Source organism: Amblyomma mixtum, chromosome 1, assembly GCF_055824585.1.
Source record: "Amblyomma mixtum isolate Tamu chromosome 1, ASM5582458v1, whole genome shotgun sequence".
NCBI lineage: Eukaryota > Metazoa > Arthropoda > Arachnida > Ixodida > Ixodidae > Amblyomma > Amblyomma mixtum.
Genome location: NC_143012.1, coordinates 88,975,741 through 88,991,519, shown reverse-complemented (window position 1 = coordinate 88,991,519; position 15,779 = coordinate 88,975,741). Strand labels below are relative to the sequence as shown.

The 15,779-nt window shown below is 48.7% G+C and overlaps 1 protein-coding gene across 2 annotated transcripts in view; it reads left to right on the top strand.

The window, feature by feature from the left end:
• Positions 1-14,800, top strand: part of Pur-alpha (Purine-rich binding protein-alpha) — a 190,460-nt gene extending 175,660 nt beyond the window's left edge. For both annotated transcript variants that reach the window (XM_089554387.1, XM_089554390.1), the window contains 3 exons: positions 3,311-3,431; positions 5,467-5,573; positions 10,846-14,800. In XM_089554387.1, coding sequence (XP_089410513.1) covers positions 3,311-3,431; positions 5,467-5,573; positions 10,846-10,977 — 360 coding nt within the window. In that variant the 3' untranslated portion in view covers positions 10,978-14,800. The remainder of the gene's footprint in view (positions 1-3,310; positions 3,432-5,466; positions 5,574-10,845) is intronic.
• The last annotated feature ends 979 nt before the right edge of the window (positions 14,801-15,779 follow it).

Here is a 15,779-nt window from a genome sequence, read left to right as displayed (position 1 = left end):
GGCGCACCGGTTATCGGCTGGCTAAAGCGTGCCTACCATATTTACTCGATTCTAAGCACCCCCTTTTTTTCACGATCGCAATGCCCAAAGTGAGAGGGGGTGCTTAGATTCGAAAAATCTAAACTGACTCCCCCCCCCCCCGGCCCCTTTTCGCGGTGAAATCTCGATGAAACGGGCGCGAGAAAAAACATTTTATTTAGGAAACATTCAAAAGAAAAATAGCTGCAGACAGTTCTGTGCCGCCATCTGTCTTGTAGTGTCGGAACGCAGCAACACAAAAAGCGCCGTGGACGCCGCTGCGCTGTCCTCGCTTCAGCGAGCCGCCCTCGCCGCTTATCTCTTTCTTCGGACGCATTTGTTGCTGTCTGTTTCTTCGGACGCATTTGTTGCTGTGACGCGAGTCTTATCTTTTCTCTTTATCTTTCCTCTGATCTCTTAACTCTCCTCTATCTGCACTTGGCAGCGGTGGTGGCTTGGTTCGAGCCAGTAGGCAGGCCTGTACAATTTCCTTTTCATCCTTCTCTCAGTCACAACAACAACGTGCAGGCCGCGCCTCCTCAAGACTCGGACTGCACAGGCTCGACGAAAAAGAGAGCAAGTGCACTTGGCGGCCTCGGCAACGCTCTCTTCCGCGCAAAAAAGGGGGTGCTTAGATTCACATGCAAAGTTTTTTTTCAGAAATTTTTTTCCGAAAATAGGGGGGGTGCTTAGAATCGCGAAAATACGGTACATCCCGGCCTGCGTTTGCTGACGACCTTTTTTGACGGACGGTACGAGCCAGACGTCCTAGGAAGCGGGGTCCTTCTAAAATTTGCGTCGTATAACCAAGGTTTTTAATGCATTGTCTCTATGGGGGTTTTGCCGGGACCGCACAAATTCGTTGTAAAATGCGGGTCGTCGCATGACCGGGGGACGTATAATTGAGGTTCCACTGTATCTTTCACGTTCACGAGCTGGTTACAGAGCTTGCTGGTCGGGATGTGGGCAGTGATCAAGGAACCCATATGAGGTTCCGAAACGTCTCCAAATTTCTTGACTTGGTCAGTGGCCGTGTTCTTTTTCCTTTAACATAAGAAAGAGCATTAGGCTCACCATTTGCAATGGGAGATGTTAGTAGAGGCTGGAGAGGCCTCTGTGCTGCAGTGGATGCGATCAGGGCTGATGATGACAGCGAATTGGCACTGTGCTGTGATGTAGACAGGGCAGAATTTCCAGCCATTGCACAGACTAAGAGTCTGTGGAAGTCAGCTGACATGGGTGGCAGCTCTGTTTTCTCCAAAGCTTGCTTGTGCTTTCCATTTCAAAAGGGTCAAACCTTGGGCTAGTTGGTGTTCAGACTTCACCGGCATATTTTAGCGCAAAAGACGGGACGGCAGAAAGACAGGACGAACACAGGCACCACTGACAACTGCTTTATTGAAGCGAGAACGAGTCATATAAACACGCGTCTGGCCTGTGCCAGCGCTACCTACTGAGGAACTTGGAATTACATAGGGAATCATATAAGACGCGATCGGAAATTTGTCTCGGCATTATACTGAATGATAGACGTGTCACTAACGCAGTCCTGTCCCCCTTTCCTGATAAAGAAAGCTTCCAAGGTTTCACAGGCTGTTTTTTGAGCACTTTTGCCAAGGATTGAAATGCCGAGGAAATGCGGCTCACATTTGGTGCAAGCAATGCAGTGGTCAACCAGATTAGTATGTGCCTTATTGTAGACATCATTTGCATGCTCCCGGAGTCGATCATTTATACAGCGCCCTGTCTGGCCGATGTACACTTTGCCACATACTCGACTTTGTCATACTCCGCTTTGATGTACGCTTTGCCACGTACCCGTTCTCACTTCAATAAAGCAGTTGTCAGTAGCTTTCCGTTTCATTGGCGCAGTCATTTGGCCTGGATAGAAGAGCAACATTCGGCACGCAACTCCCAGAAAGAAGCACTGTGGTGATGCATGAATTTTTGTAACCACTTCTCGGATTAAAAAGGAACAGAATTATTCCTAGACTTTCCATTACCTTTTGGGGTGAAACAGTTGTAGTGGTATGGCGTAACAACCCCCTGTGAGGGCGCCTGCCTGCAAAGTTCATCATCGTTCTGCGTTGTGGTGTTGTAGTTCTGCCGAGTACATTGGCTACAGTCAGACTTTCGCTGACGTCAGTCACATGGCTTGAGCTTACATGTTCTGGAGGCTGTAGTTTATGTGCTCTGGTCCTGTGGAAGCTATTCTGGAATAAGTCATTTGCCTGCGTTCATGTGCATATATTCCGCTGTGCTTGCATAAAAATGCCATTCTGTGAGTCCTATTCTGAGGCTGTGTTTCGTCTCTGTGCACAGTCTTACACTTGAATTCTGGTTTTATGATACGCCGGTTAATTGTGTCCTTCTGCAGCTGTGTGCTCCTGTGTGAAGCTTTAGTGCATGGTTTGAGCTTCCTAGCACGCTCGCAAAGTAATTTAACAGCTATGAATAGCACCGATCATTAAAGGTTTAAGGAGGCACCAAATTTTCAGTTTGGGCTCACCCTTTTGCTGGTAACGGTGCTTAAGGGCCTTGGTGTCATTAGGCGGAGTTTCGTTTTCAGCAGGCTGTGACACCGGAAGATACTAAACAAAACTGCCCTAAGTGACGTGCACTGATAGTGGTGATTAATTTGTGGCTCTGTTGCGCGCTGCCGATGCATGTCTGGTGACGGTTTTGTGTTTCAAAACGGGCAACGAAGGAATAAAGCTGTCTTTGTTTTGCGAAGACGTGGGACTTGTAATTGCTCCGTGACATCGTAGCCTGCTGTAACCAGAACCAAAGCTGTTAAGAGCGTTAGCTCTCGCTCATCCCGTTTTGAGATTTTGTGGGGTCTGCTACCACCCTGAGATAACAGCGCCATCTGTGGCAGCAACTTGAAAACAGCACATCTTGCATTGAGACTTGTAGCGCCATCTACAATAGCGTTGTAGAAACAACCACCTGCCGCGTGGCAGTGATGACGTCGGGGTACTAAAACTCGTTACTTCAACATGTTCCAGATGGTGACTGCCTTTTTTTTTAGGGGAAAACAGTGCTGTGATAAAAATTATTTAAAACACACTGGGCCACATCTTCTCCAGTTGTATCATCATTGCTGGGTCACAAGGCGCTCATTTTGCCAAGTACATTGCTGAAGTGCCTGTTCTCCATCTGCCGTGCTGTCAGTCGGTTTCAGCAGGCTGTCAACTTTGACTACTTTCTGTGGCGTGTTTGCCCACTCCTCTGTACCAGCAAACCTTGGCCTGTGTGTGTGTGCTACAACTTGCGTTTTGTGTTCTTGCAGGTGTCCCAGACGATAGCACGAGGTGGTCCTAGGTCCCAGATTGCCATTCCCGCACAGGGTATGATCGAATTCCGCGACGCGCTCACAGATTTACTAGAAGAGTTTGGCACAGACGATGGAGGTGAGCGGTTTTGGTCAATTCTTTGTTTTGGTCTGTTTGTGTGCGTGATAAACTGACGACAATGTCCTGTGGCTCGCAGGGTCATTCTCAGCGGTGTTAGTGTGAAAGGAGAAGCTGAACAGAATTTTGGTAGCAAGAAATGGGCCAAATACGAGGGGGTACCCGAAAGAAACCGGACTAAATTTTTTGGTCGGCAAAGCTTCTGTGGTACCGCGTTTTTCCACTAGGAGCGCATAGAACGAACATTAGTAAGCCGAGTGCCGTCGTTGAAGGAGGTCAGACTAGTTTAGGCAGAACTTTAGAGTGACGACTGTTTTGTGTGAATGTCGTTTTTGCAATGGCTGATTTTCGTGAACAGCGTGCGCCGGTGAAATTCTGATTTTTGCTCGAAAAAAGTTGAATGGAAACTCTTGAAATATTAAGAAAGACGTACAAGGACGATGCTACGGGGACAACTCAAGTGTTCCTGAATCGAACCCTGAATGAAAGCAACAATCATGCCAATGGAAAACTTCAAATTCGCCTCGCCTCAAGAAAGCTCGTCAGGCGAAACCAAACCTCAAAACAATGCTGATTTGTTTTTTCGACGTGAGAGGAGTTGTCCATTGAGAGTTTGTTCCGCAGGGTCAGTTAGCCAGGCTTTCTACTCGGATGTTTTGAAAAGATTGGGCAACAGTGTGTGGTGGAAGCGGCCAGATTTGTGGCGGTCGGGTGACTGGTTTTTCCATCATGGCAATGCCCCTGCTCACACAGCCCTGTCTCTACGACAATTTTGGACCAAATATGGCATGACCCCTATTCCTCAACCCTCATACTTTCCCGACCTTGTCCCGTGCTACTTTCTTTGTTTCCTAGAATGAAAAAATAGGTGAATGGAAAGCGTTTCGCTGATGTTGCTGAGGTAAAGAAAAAATCGACGGAGGCACTGTCAACCATCACAAAAGATGAATTTAAACAATGTTTTGAAAAATGGAATGAAAGATTCGACAAGCGTATCATTGCAAGTGGCGAATACTTTGAAGGAGATTGAAGGTCTGTGCTTAAAATGCGAACAAATAAGTTCGAACAAAAATAAGTCCGGTTTCTTTTGGGTACCCCCTCGTATAAACGCATACAAGCTGGTTTGGCGTTGTTCTATGTGTGTCTGGCTTTGTTGGGCTTTTATCTATGGCAGCAATCATGGTTTGAAATAGCCTTCATCATCGTAGAGGTTACAAGGTGTTGTTTTGAACACGTTTTCATTAAGTTGCATTTCATAGGGCTAATTAGCGAAGGTCTGAATTACTAGCAGAGGAAGCCCTGTCAACCGAGCGGAAGTTGATGCATCAAGTGTCATCGAAATCTGTGTTTCATTGATCAAGCTCTACAGAGCCAGGGTACTGACTTTTTCGTCTTATTGTGATCATTGAAGTGTTATTGGAATACATGATTTTTGCTGAAAGTGATATTTTTTTTACTCAGTTGATTTGCATTAAATGGTGATCACATAAAGTCATAGGGTTAAAATCTTGGTGTCGTGGCAGAACGATCGTGCATATTTTTCAGGAGGCGAAATTTCTCTTGAGAGGCTGCTCAGAACATTTTGTAGTAATGGCGTTGAGAGCAAACAGAAGTGGTGTCGTTTGCCACCCCACAGATTTGAGGCTTTGAGGCGTCCTCTGTAGCCATCGCCCCTAGTTAGTGCTTGCATCATTCATACTTCTGTACATAAAGGCACCGCTCTGTCATGAAACATGAACCGGAAATTTTTTTAGAGCTTTTCCCGTGATTCTTGAGCATTGTTGGGTGCACTGGTTTAAAGCAATTGGAAAAGTTTCAAGTGATTCTTGCCTTGATGGGTCAGCACCGCAAACTGCAGTGACTGAATCTTTTGTTACGCAGGCATGGTAACTGTCGGTCCGTTTGTTTGATTATTTTTTTCAGCTGCCAAAAGTTTGTTTTAGCAGGTTTGGCACTACGTGTCTAGTTGAACCAGCTGTTGTCCTGTTGTGCCTGGAATGCAACCTCACCTCTCGCCTTCCTTTGGTCTTCGCAGCTTTCAAAGGGGAACTACCCGAGGGTCGTCACATGCGTGTAGAAAACAAGACATTTTACTTTGACATTGGGCAGAACACCCGAGGCATCTACATGCGCATCTCCGAGGTAAGTTTACACTGCACCACGTAGGGGCATTAACTTTGCTACCGGAGCACCCTTCTTGCTTTCACAGCCAGGTTCCGAATCTTTGCTAACCCCTTGCAGTGCTTTTATTTCCCTCTTGTTGGCTCAGAACCCGCCGCTGTGGCTCAGTGGTTACGGCGCTCAGCTGCTGACCCGAAAGACGTGGATTCGATCCCGGCTGCGGCGGTCGAATTTCTTTGGAGGAGAAATTCTAGAGGCCTGTTTGCTGTGCGACGTCAGTGCACGTTAAAGAACCCCAGGTGGTCGAAAATTCCGGAGCCCTTCGCTACGGCGTCCCTCATAGCCTGAGTCGCTTTGGAACGTTAAACCACCACAGACCAACCAACTCTTTCTTTTTTGTCATCACTCTACGAACTGCAAGGATCACGAGATTAACATAATAATGATGTACAGTCTAGCCCGGTTATGGCGAAGCCACTTACAGAGAAATAGCAGTTATAGAGAAGGGATTTCAATTTCCTGTTCCCATTTTTGCATTTTCAGCGTAATTTTGGTCCAGTTTTAATGAAGTCAATAAAAGTGTGACAGCAGATATAGTGAAGAGATTTCATGCCAAACCAGAAATAATCTATCAGTCTGAACATTCTTACGCCTTTTAGGCAAATTTTTGGGCGAAAACAATGGCAGAACTTGGCTGACGGCAACGTTCACAGCGGCGTCTGCTCTCTTGCGAAATGAAAGGTGGCTTCACTGCATCGCTTGGCTCGACTCCCCAGCGGCGTGGCGTCCCGCGCGGGGGATAAAAGTAAAAAGGAAAAAAGAAAAGAGGCAGGGAGAACGGCTGACTAGACCAATCGCGGTTCTTGATTTCTCTCCAGTGGGTTCTCGGTACTTGAAGCAGGGATCGGAGATCTGTGCATGTTGGAAGTGCTCCTTTGCACCGCTTTCGTGGTCTTTGTGTGCACTTTGAGTTCCTCGCCTTCCTGCCTTGTTCCGCTTTTTTCTTGTTCCGTGACTGCTGACTTCTCTGGTTAAGGCAGCGGGTCTACCGAGTTGTCACATTTTGTCGGGACCGACTCGATTTCACTGGCTATGTTGAGTTTCACGAGCCCCGGCACCTCGACGGGGAAGAGAAAGGTGGTGTCTTTGAAGACGAAGCGCGCCATTCTGGACAAAGAGCGCCGAAATGTCAAGAAGAGTGATATCGCACAGAAATACATAATCTCGCAGTCCGCACTTCCAACATTAATCAAGAACGGCAACAAGATTGACGTCACTCTCGACAACAACGTTGCCAGCGGGGACTGAAAGAGGATCCGGTGCTCACGTACAGCGACGAAGAAGCCGCGCTTTACAAGTGGTGCTTAGATGTGCGATCGAAGAACATTCCGCTTAGTGGACTGATCATGCTGACGAAGGCCAATGAGTTGGGATTCGCTCTCGGTCACAATGGCTTCCAGCCAGGAAACGGGTGTGTTAAGAAAAGGCACGACGTCACGTGTAAAAACATTGTCTGGGAGGCTGCGTCTGTTGACGAGGGTTCGCTCCAGCAGTGGACGGCCAAGTATCGTGATCAGATTCTTGCATATTCCGACAAGGATATTTACAACGGAGACGAAACTGGTCCGTTTTTGAAACTGCTGCCAACGAAGACTCTCGCGATGAAGACGGACAAATGCGTGGGCAGAAAGGACAGCAAAGACCGGATGACTGTGCTGATCTGCACAGACACGGATGGTTCGGACTGAGAGACTTGTTGGTCAGTGGCAAATCCAAGAAACCACGCGGCTTCGCCAAAATGCTGTCTATGCTAGTGACGTACGTAAGCAGTAAGAAGGCTTGGATGACACGAGACATTTCTGGCAAGTGGCTCGCCGACTTCGACAAAGAGATGGTCCAAAGGAAGCGCAAGGTGCTGATGTTGCGTGACAACTGCAGTGTGCATCACGTGAACACACACTTAAGTGCTGACGAGGTTTTGTTCCTTCCCCCAAATACTACCGCCAAGGTGCAGCCCATGGATCAGGGGGTTATTGCCAACTTCAAGGTCCACTACTGGCATCGAGTGATTGAGCGCCTCCTCATCAATGCTCGCACTGCTGGCAATGTGGCCAACATGAAAGTCCCTTTGGTGCTGAAGCATTTGACCATTGCCCACTGCTTCGAGAAAGCCGGCTTCTCCCAAAGTAGCAGTGCGGGTGCGGCGCCTGCCGGGCAGAAACTGCCGCGGTTGACACAGCTGCAACAGCTGATGGCGCCGCCTCCTTGGAGCAGCTCTGGGAGTCTGCTAGCGGGTTGGGCCTTGTGCCCCTTCAGGTCTGAGCCACATGGACTTACTACCTTGTTGCTACCGAGGACTTGACGACTTGACGCCGGGAGTGTCATGGATGGGACCATGGTGGACAGCACCTCCGACAGCGATTGTGATGACGCTGGTTCTGCCCCTCAGCCAGTGACCTCCACAGTGACCATCGCAGCAGTTGACACTCTGCACATGTTCCTCGGGAGTTCGTAGTTTGACCAGAACTTCGGTTTGCAGTTGGACGGTATGGAGGCTGCGATCTTGAAGTCCGCACTCGCGAAACGTATTCAGGGAACGCTGGACCAGTTCTTCCGGAGGCAATAAATCAATTTGCCGATATTTGGGTTTTTCTTTCATAGTCCAGATGTGATATAGTGGATACAGCGAAGCAATTTACGGTTCCCGCCGACTTCGCTGTAACCGGGCTGGACTTAATCTGTAATGTAATGCCCTCTGTAATGCCTTTGGCCTTGAGGGTACAATAAATGAATAACAGTGATAACAACTGGTTACAGAGAAAGAAAAGGCACACCAGCCATGTCACACTGTTCAGCCATGCTGTAAGGAAAGAAGGAGGGAGTGAAAAAAGGAAGAGAGAAAGAGGTGTTTTTGTTGAGCGCTGTGAATTATATCGGACCGCTGGGGGTTGCTCAGTGTGTGCTGACATCTGAAGACCCTACGGCTTCATAAAGTCGCAGCTGCGGGAGTTAGCTGTAGATCAAGTCGGCCACTGAGTACGCGCATGTTTCGGCATTCACAAGTGTCAGTGCTGCAGGTTAATGATGCCTGTGGCTGCTGAAATTGTTCCCAGTTTGGATTGTTCAAAGTTGGGAGCCTATGTACGTCTAATGAGGTTTAACAGTGCCACTCTCTCAAGCAATCTTAGTACCGTTGACAGTTTATTGCCAGTCAGGTTTGGCATTGCTTTTGTCCCTGTCTTGTTGGTTGCATAGAGGAGTAGCCACAGCTCGCGATACTTTTATGAATCTTTTGTGGAATTTTGTTTATTCAAATTCACTTGATTGGGACTTCCAGTTGTGTCAAACTGACGTGTTGGTCCCACCAACATCAAATAAAGGCTCCCCTTGATCGGAAGTCCTCATAACTCAGAACAAATTTTTGGTTCCCCTTCAAGTTTTAAGGATGAAAACTTCAAAAGTCATCTGTGATTGTATTTCCTGGAAATCTGGGCTCCATGTCGGATGTGGCGACTTTCTGTCTACGTGTAGCTTGTGGTCAGGGAGCAGTAAAATGTTGTGCACGGTAGAGAATGTCTGTTTGCTACAAAATTAGTATTCCAGCCTTGTCAGGCATGCTTGTGGGACAAGTGGGGCAATATATATTCCAATTTGTTCACCTTTCACTCAAGCTAAAGGTTATGTGCAGTGTATCCTGCTATTTTGAGGGTTTGTTCTTGGATCCTGGGATAAAGTCTCAGTGATCTTTTCTTTGGTTATTGTAGCATTAGCACTGCATCTTGCCTTCTGTGTTTTTTTCCAGTTAGTATTTTTGCAGGCATGCTGGGACAGTGGCTTAACACTGCCATTTCGCTTTTGGCCGTAGAGGTTTACATAACCGGTCTGAGCCAATGCGGAATCTTGTTGAAATCAGAATTTCATGCTGAGCTGATTGGGTCATATTGACATAGCAAAGTCTTTTTTGAGTGTGATGAGACAACATGAAACTTGCACAGGACAGGACAGTGCTGGTCTTCCTGCTGTAGAAAAGGCCCTTCTCTGCCAGTTTGTTGAAGCCAACACGTTGTGGTATAGATGAATTATTGCTGGTGGTGCCTCCTTTGTATGCAGACCACGTTTATACTTAAAGGTGCACTGAAGAGGATTCTGAACTTGTCTTTTTGCCACGGGAACTCGATCTACACGTTTTTAGCATTCTTAGAAACTGCAACTTATTGCCCTGTATGGCCGATTTCCCTAATTAAATCGAATTAACGTCCGGCTCCCGCCCTTTTTTTTTTAATTCTGCCTCGTACGATGGGCGGAGTCGACCAACGCGTGAAGTTCCTTTCAGCCAGCTCCGTGGAGGCTTTGCTTTCGATTTATTTTGTTTTTTAGCTTTTCATGAATAAATAGTTTCATTCGCAGATAATATAGTCGCAAAATAAGCCCGCAGAAATAAAAATACGCGCGGACTATTTGCTACTACGGACTACTTCGTATTACTCCGCCGATGGCAGAGCGGCAAGCCGCCACGGGACTGGGCGAAAGGCACTCCACGCGTTGGTCGACTCCGCCCACCGTAGGAGGCAGAATTCAAAAAGAAGAGCGGGAGCCGAACGTTAATTCGATTTAATTAGGGAAATTCGCCACACAGGGCAATAAGTCGCAGTTTCTAAGAATGCTAGGAACGTGTAGGTCGAGTTCCCGCGGCAAAAAGACAAGTTCAGATTCCTCTTCAGTGCACCTTTAACCGTCGGTTTGAGTTGTCTGATCTCTTGATGAGTTTATACTGTCTGGAAGCTTAAAGCAGTACTCGGTTAATGCTGGCTTGGTCATGCACTCAGAGACATGTTCTTTTAAGCTATTTTTCCTCCAAGAGAGAGAGAGAGGGAGGGTGAGAGAGAGGGAAGAGAGAAAGGGAGGGAGGTGGAGGGAGGGAGGGAGAAAGAAAGAGAGGAAGGTGGAGGGAGGGAGGGAGAAAGAAAGAGAGGAAGGAAGGAAGGAGAGAGAAGGGAGGAAGGAAGGGAAGGAGGGAGGGAGGAAGGAAGGAAGGAGAGAGAAGGGGAGTAGGGTAGTAGGAGGGAGGGAGAGAGAAGGAAGGAAGGAAGGGAGGGAGGGAGGGAAGGAGGGAGAGAGAAAGGGAGCGAGGGAAGGAGGAGGGAGGGAGGGAGAGAAAGAGAGAGAGAGATGGCATGTCCAAATTGATGAGCTATTCCTTGCAGACGTGCATGGGAACTATGAACAGTATGTGTGGCTGGCATAAAAAATGCAGAGCCCTGTGCTCCTTCTGACCGCTGCCCGTTGCTTGCAGGTGAAGAACAACTTCCGGGCGGCCATCACCATTCCAGAGAAGTCGTGGTCGCGCTTTAGGGACTCCTTCTCGGACTACGTGGAGAAGATGAAGGAGCTGACGGAGAAGTCCGCCGCCGAGGGTGGCAAGTGAGAGAAGCAGCCCTGCCCGGCCGCCACTCCCCAGGAAGAGCCCGCCGCCGCCCAAACCTCCGCCACGGCGGCGCGCACCGACGACGACGACGACACCGTCGCGCTCCCCACGATGCCACCGCCTCCGGGCAGCAGCAGCAGCAGCTGGCGGCAACGGTGCCACAGTCTTTCCTCCGGCACTGGGCCTCCGCCAACCGACCGGCGGGGGAGGAGGAGGTGTGCGACCGCTGCTGCGGCTCGTCGCTGCGTCCGGGGCGACTGCCGCAGCATAGGGGACGTCCCCGGCCATCTCGACGTTTGTTTTTAGTGCACACTCTACACACACACACACACTACACACACAGAACACAACACACACCCGGTGGTGGACAACGACTGCGGAGGACTTCATGACGAAATGACGGCGACGACAACTACAACACAAAAAAAGAGCTTGGAAGACTTAGGCGACAAGAACTTTCTTTTGAGAAGACAGAGGGGAGGGGTGATGGAAGGGATGGGTGGCCGTGGTGGCGAGAGAGACTGCAGTTTGACGGTGACCGGGTGGTGTGTCGCTGAGGACTGTTCAGTGTGTCTTCGATGGGGAGGCTAGATTTGTGTTACCAAAGGCTGGTCAGCGTCGCCAAGCGCCTGCCGGTGTCGACGACGGCCGCCGTTCGGCATTTCTGCCGAGGCCATTCGACAGTGTCGAGAGGCCGTGCAGCGCCATCGGCGGCCGCTTGGCGTTGTCTCGGCCGACGGTCAGTGTCACCAAAGGCCACACGGTGCCGTCAGAGAAGAGGCTGGCGACCGCCGATGCCCGCCGGTCTGCGATGGCCAGTTGGCGGTGCCAGGGACCGGCGCAGGAGAGCTCCGTCTTAGCTTCTCATTGTTTTTTTCCTCCCCCCCATCTTTTTCTACTGTCGTCATCTTCCAGGACTGTCATCATCAATTGTTTTGTTTTTATTTTGCTTGTTTCTCATTGTTGCCCCTTTGCCAATGCTCCCCACATTTACGGTTCCCTCGGTGCCTCAAAGAGTGATTGCAAATGCCCGCACGAGCGCGTGTGCATGCATCGCTGCAATCCCGGTGATGTCTGTGTGTTGCACAGATGCCTTTGCCGTGGGTCTTTGGGAGAGATTTTTGCATCCAAGTGAAAGAGTGAGTGATTGGAATGGAAGAGGAGAGCAAGGGATGTTGGCTGGAGGGAGCATTGGCAAACTGGGGCTTTTGTCAGGTCTCGAGTGAGAGAGAGAGAAAGAGAGAGAGTGGTGCAGAGGTGTGGTCTAGAGAGTGGATCCGCGGGTGACTCGTCACTGCTCTGGCGTGAGGCAGCTTTGGACTTGAGCCATAGTTTGATATATAGGTGAATATATCGGTGAATACTTTGTGAAAATCCGGCTCCACAGTGTAATACCGCTTCGTTTATACAGGGGTTTGTGGGGAGTGCATAAATCTTTAGGGATAGTAGTGATAGTTTGAGGACCTCCGCGTCTTTTAATATTGACCTTTCCCGGGGTTTGCTTTGTCTCACCAGAAATATTTTGCCAGTACTCCATGTACACATAATTATTCCTTTCTTGGAAACTTTCAAAGACAACTCTGCGTGAAAGAAGTGGCATCCACGATTTTAATGCCACTGTTGAAACATTGCCTGGACATGTAGCAGCACATGTGGATTGCCAACTCACTGCCATTTAGTTGAAGCAGTGATGTGATGTAAATTGGGCCGCTCGAGTGAAAAATCGGTTTCGTTGGTGGCTTCTATGGGGAGGAAAGTTCCCGTCATATACAAAAGCCACATAGTGATGAACCTGAAAAACGAGTGGGAAGCCACTAGGGATTTTGAAACCAACAGAAGCCAAAGCAAATTCCACGGATTGTCCGTGATTCTGTTCTGGCTAAATGACAGTGGTATCAGTGGGACAGCTGCATCACAGTGTGAAACTCTGTGGCCAGCACGATGACACCTTGCCTTTTCTGTGACATCCTTAGTGATCTTTAGTTGACGCTGGTGATGGCGAAACAAGTCCTTGGGTGAGCAGTTGCATAAGCGATGTTGTGCCAAGCTGCCCGACACCAGAGGAGTGGCGAGTTGCTGCCGAGACACGTGCCAGTCAGTTGCCCGGTGATTGCAAAGAGTGAGATGTGTGTGAGAGTTAGGAATGTATAGGAATGCTTTTTCAAAGGAAGGCACAGCAGCCTGGCATCGCGGTCCCTTTTCACACACACAGGCACACATGCCTGAGTGGCCTTTTGGGCATTGCCACCCATTGGGTGCCTGAGGTGGGGTGTGGCGTTGTTGCTTTCTCATTGTTTCAGTTCTGGAACTGAAACTTCCCCAGCAGCATGGGTAATCGGCCCAATATTGGAAATGTATTGGCAAAAAGCAGGTCCAGATGATTGACCCAATAGTGGAAATGTATTGGCAAAAAGCAGGTCCAGATAATCGGCCCAATATTGGAATTGGCAAAAACAGATCCTGAGTGACACCATACATTTCCAATACTGGGCCAATTACCTGTGCTGGTGGGGTTGTTGCGTGCAGTGTGTGTGTGTGTGTGTGTGCAAGGCCTGCGGGGTTTGGCTGCTGTGGTGGTTGTTGTTTGCAGCGGCAGCTTCGCGCCAGCGGCTGACCGGTTTTGTTGGAGTTTGTTCAGAGTTGATTGCATTGTTGGAGGAGAAGGAGAGGGAGCGATAGTCAAAGGATTGTTGTTGATTGTCTACAGGGATGAGGTTTGTTCTTTGGACATCAACAGTGTTGTTGGAAATGGACCCGGTGCAAGGCAGTGTTGCGGACGACAGAACAGTTTTGGTGGGAGTCTCTTCGACGAGAGCCGAGGGAAGCACTGGGAGGTGTACCGCGTTAAGCGCTGTGCTCAACTGTGCATCGCTTGTCGCAGAGCTGTGATGGCAGTGCTGTTGTTACCCGACGTCAAAATCTTTTTTTTTTCTTTTACAACCCTCTTTTTCTTTGCTTGCACGCCAGTAGCGGCTAGCGTGTGGTCAGTGAGTTCTGCGTAAGGAGGGCAGTTATGGGTCATCGTGGGGCATTGTCTCGGACTCTTCGTGAGGCAGTATCTGTGACCAACGGTAGCTTAGCGAGGGAATTGACCGATATCTTCCAGTATAGTTCCATGCCAGTGACGAGATGTTCTGCCCTTGGGTGTCCAATCGCGGCCTCATCACTGATGCAGCGTCATGTCTACTGCTGAAGAGTTTAGCGGCAAGGCAAGATTGTGGAGCTTGCGGTCGCAGTTCTTCACTTTGTGGGTCCCCCTTTTTTTTTTATTATTCTTTTCCTCGCAAAGGTGCTACTGGCAACCAGAGACTGTCCTGCTTACTCTCGAGGTGTGTTCTGGCTAAGCATGGTTTACCTTGGCATTTGGGTATATACACGAATGTATATACATAGCTATTTTCGGGTTCCTCTTGTGGTGTTTGATCATGCGCATGTTTTTTCCAGTGCCTGCATGTTTTTGTGGGTGCAGTTCTGAATGAAGCTCTTTTTTTTTTGTTTGTGTTTGGCAAGAGCACTTTCCTGTTTCTCACGAGCAGTTTGATATGCTTTGTAGGCCAGTTGCCTCTCGACTTTGGAAGCGTTTAGTCCTGAACTTTGGTTAAAGTTGGTACTTTATGGCGCAAGCTTCTGAAAGCTGTACTCTCCATTTTATGCTCGTAGATTTTGTCGCGGAAGCGGTTATGAGAGATCGTCCACCAAGATGGTGCTGATGGATGATGCTGTGCTCAGATGGGTAGAAAGGGAAGACAGGACAGTGATGCATGCGTGTTGTAGCAAATACAAATGCTTTTTCAAGGAAACAGGTAAAGAAATGAGCACCCTTCTTGGAGTTTGTGAAGAGTTTTTGCATTCTTGACAGACATGTGCGCCGAAGGCGGAGTGAGCAGTGAGAAAGGTGGCAGAATTTTTTAGAGATGTCTAGTGTACAGAAAGTGTGTTTTAGGAGTTGAAAAAAATTTTGTGACTGTACTTGAAAGGAAGCATCATTTGTATCACGAGGCTGCTGTTGGAGAGCTTTGGCAACAGCCAGCTAGCATCAAAACTGGTTTCAGCACACTGCAACGTTAACCTGCATCTCACTGGCCATCTTGCATCGGAAAGTAGGATGGACGTCTGGGGGATGTCTTCAGGACGTCTACTAGAGATCCAAACATGCGAGGTGCTTGCTGGAGATCCAAGGTGGTCAGCAGTTGTCAGTTGGACGTTAAATGGCCTGTGAGAGTAGTTTCAGTGTCATGCAGAGCAGCAATTGTTGACAAATGTGTCATCAGTTTCTGGGCATATATTTTGGAAATTTGCTTCATTCTTTCAATGAGATTGGCACTGCGGATGGATATTGGCGCAAGAAGTTTCAAATCTGGTTACTGTAGTTTGTCGATTGGTGAGCTCGATTTTTTTCCACCTAACGCACTAGTAATTGTTCAACTTCTTGACTGCAGCTTCACTGTTTCATTTATTTTGCCGTGCTCTGTTTTTTTCTTTCTTGGCTGTGTGCTCGAAATGTGTGCTGCGGGGAAGTGGTGCCTTTGTAGGCAGGCTTTTAGAATTGAAGGGGCAATAGAGGTTGGCGGGTGCAAAGAGTAAGGGGGTATTCAGGCAGCGAAGTGTGACACGGGGGGACTACGTTCACAGATATCAGCGGCCCTGGAGGCGATTCTGTGGCGGCGAGCGCAATTCGTGCTGTTCGTTGCCACGTTTATTGCTTCTGTGGGCCCGGCACTAGAGTCACTGATGGATGCAATGGGGCCTGTCTGTACAGTGTCCCGGAAAAGATGCAACTGCAAGTGTCGGCACTGAAGAAA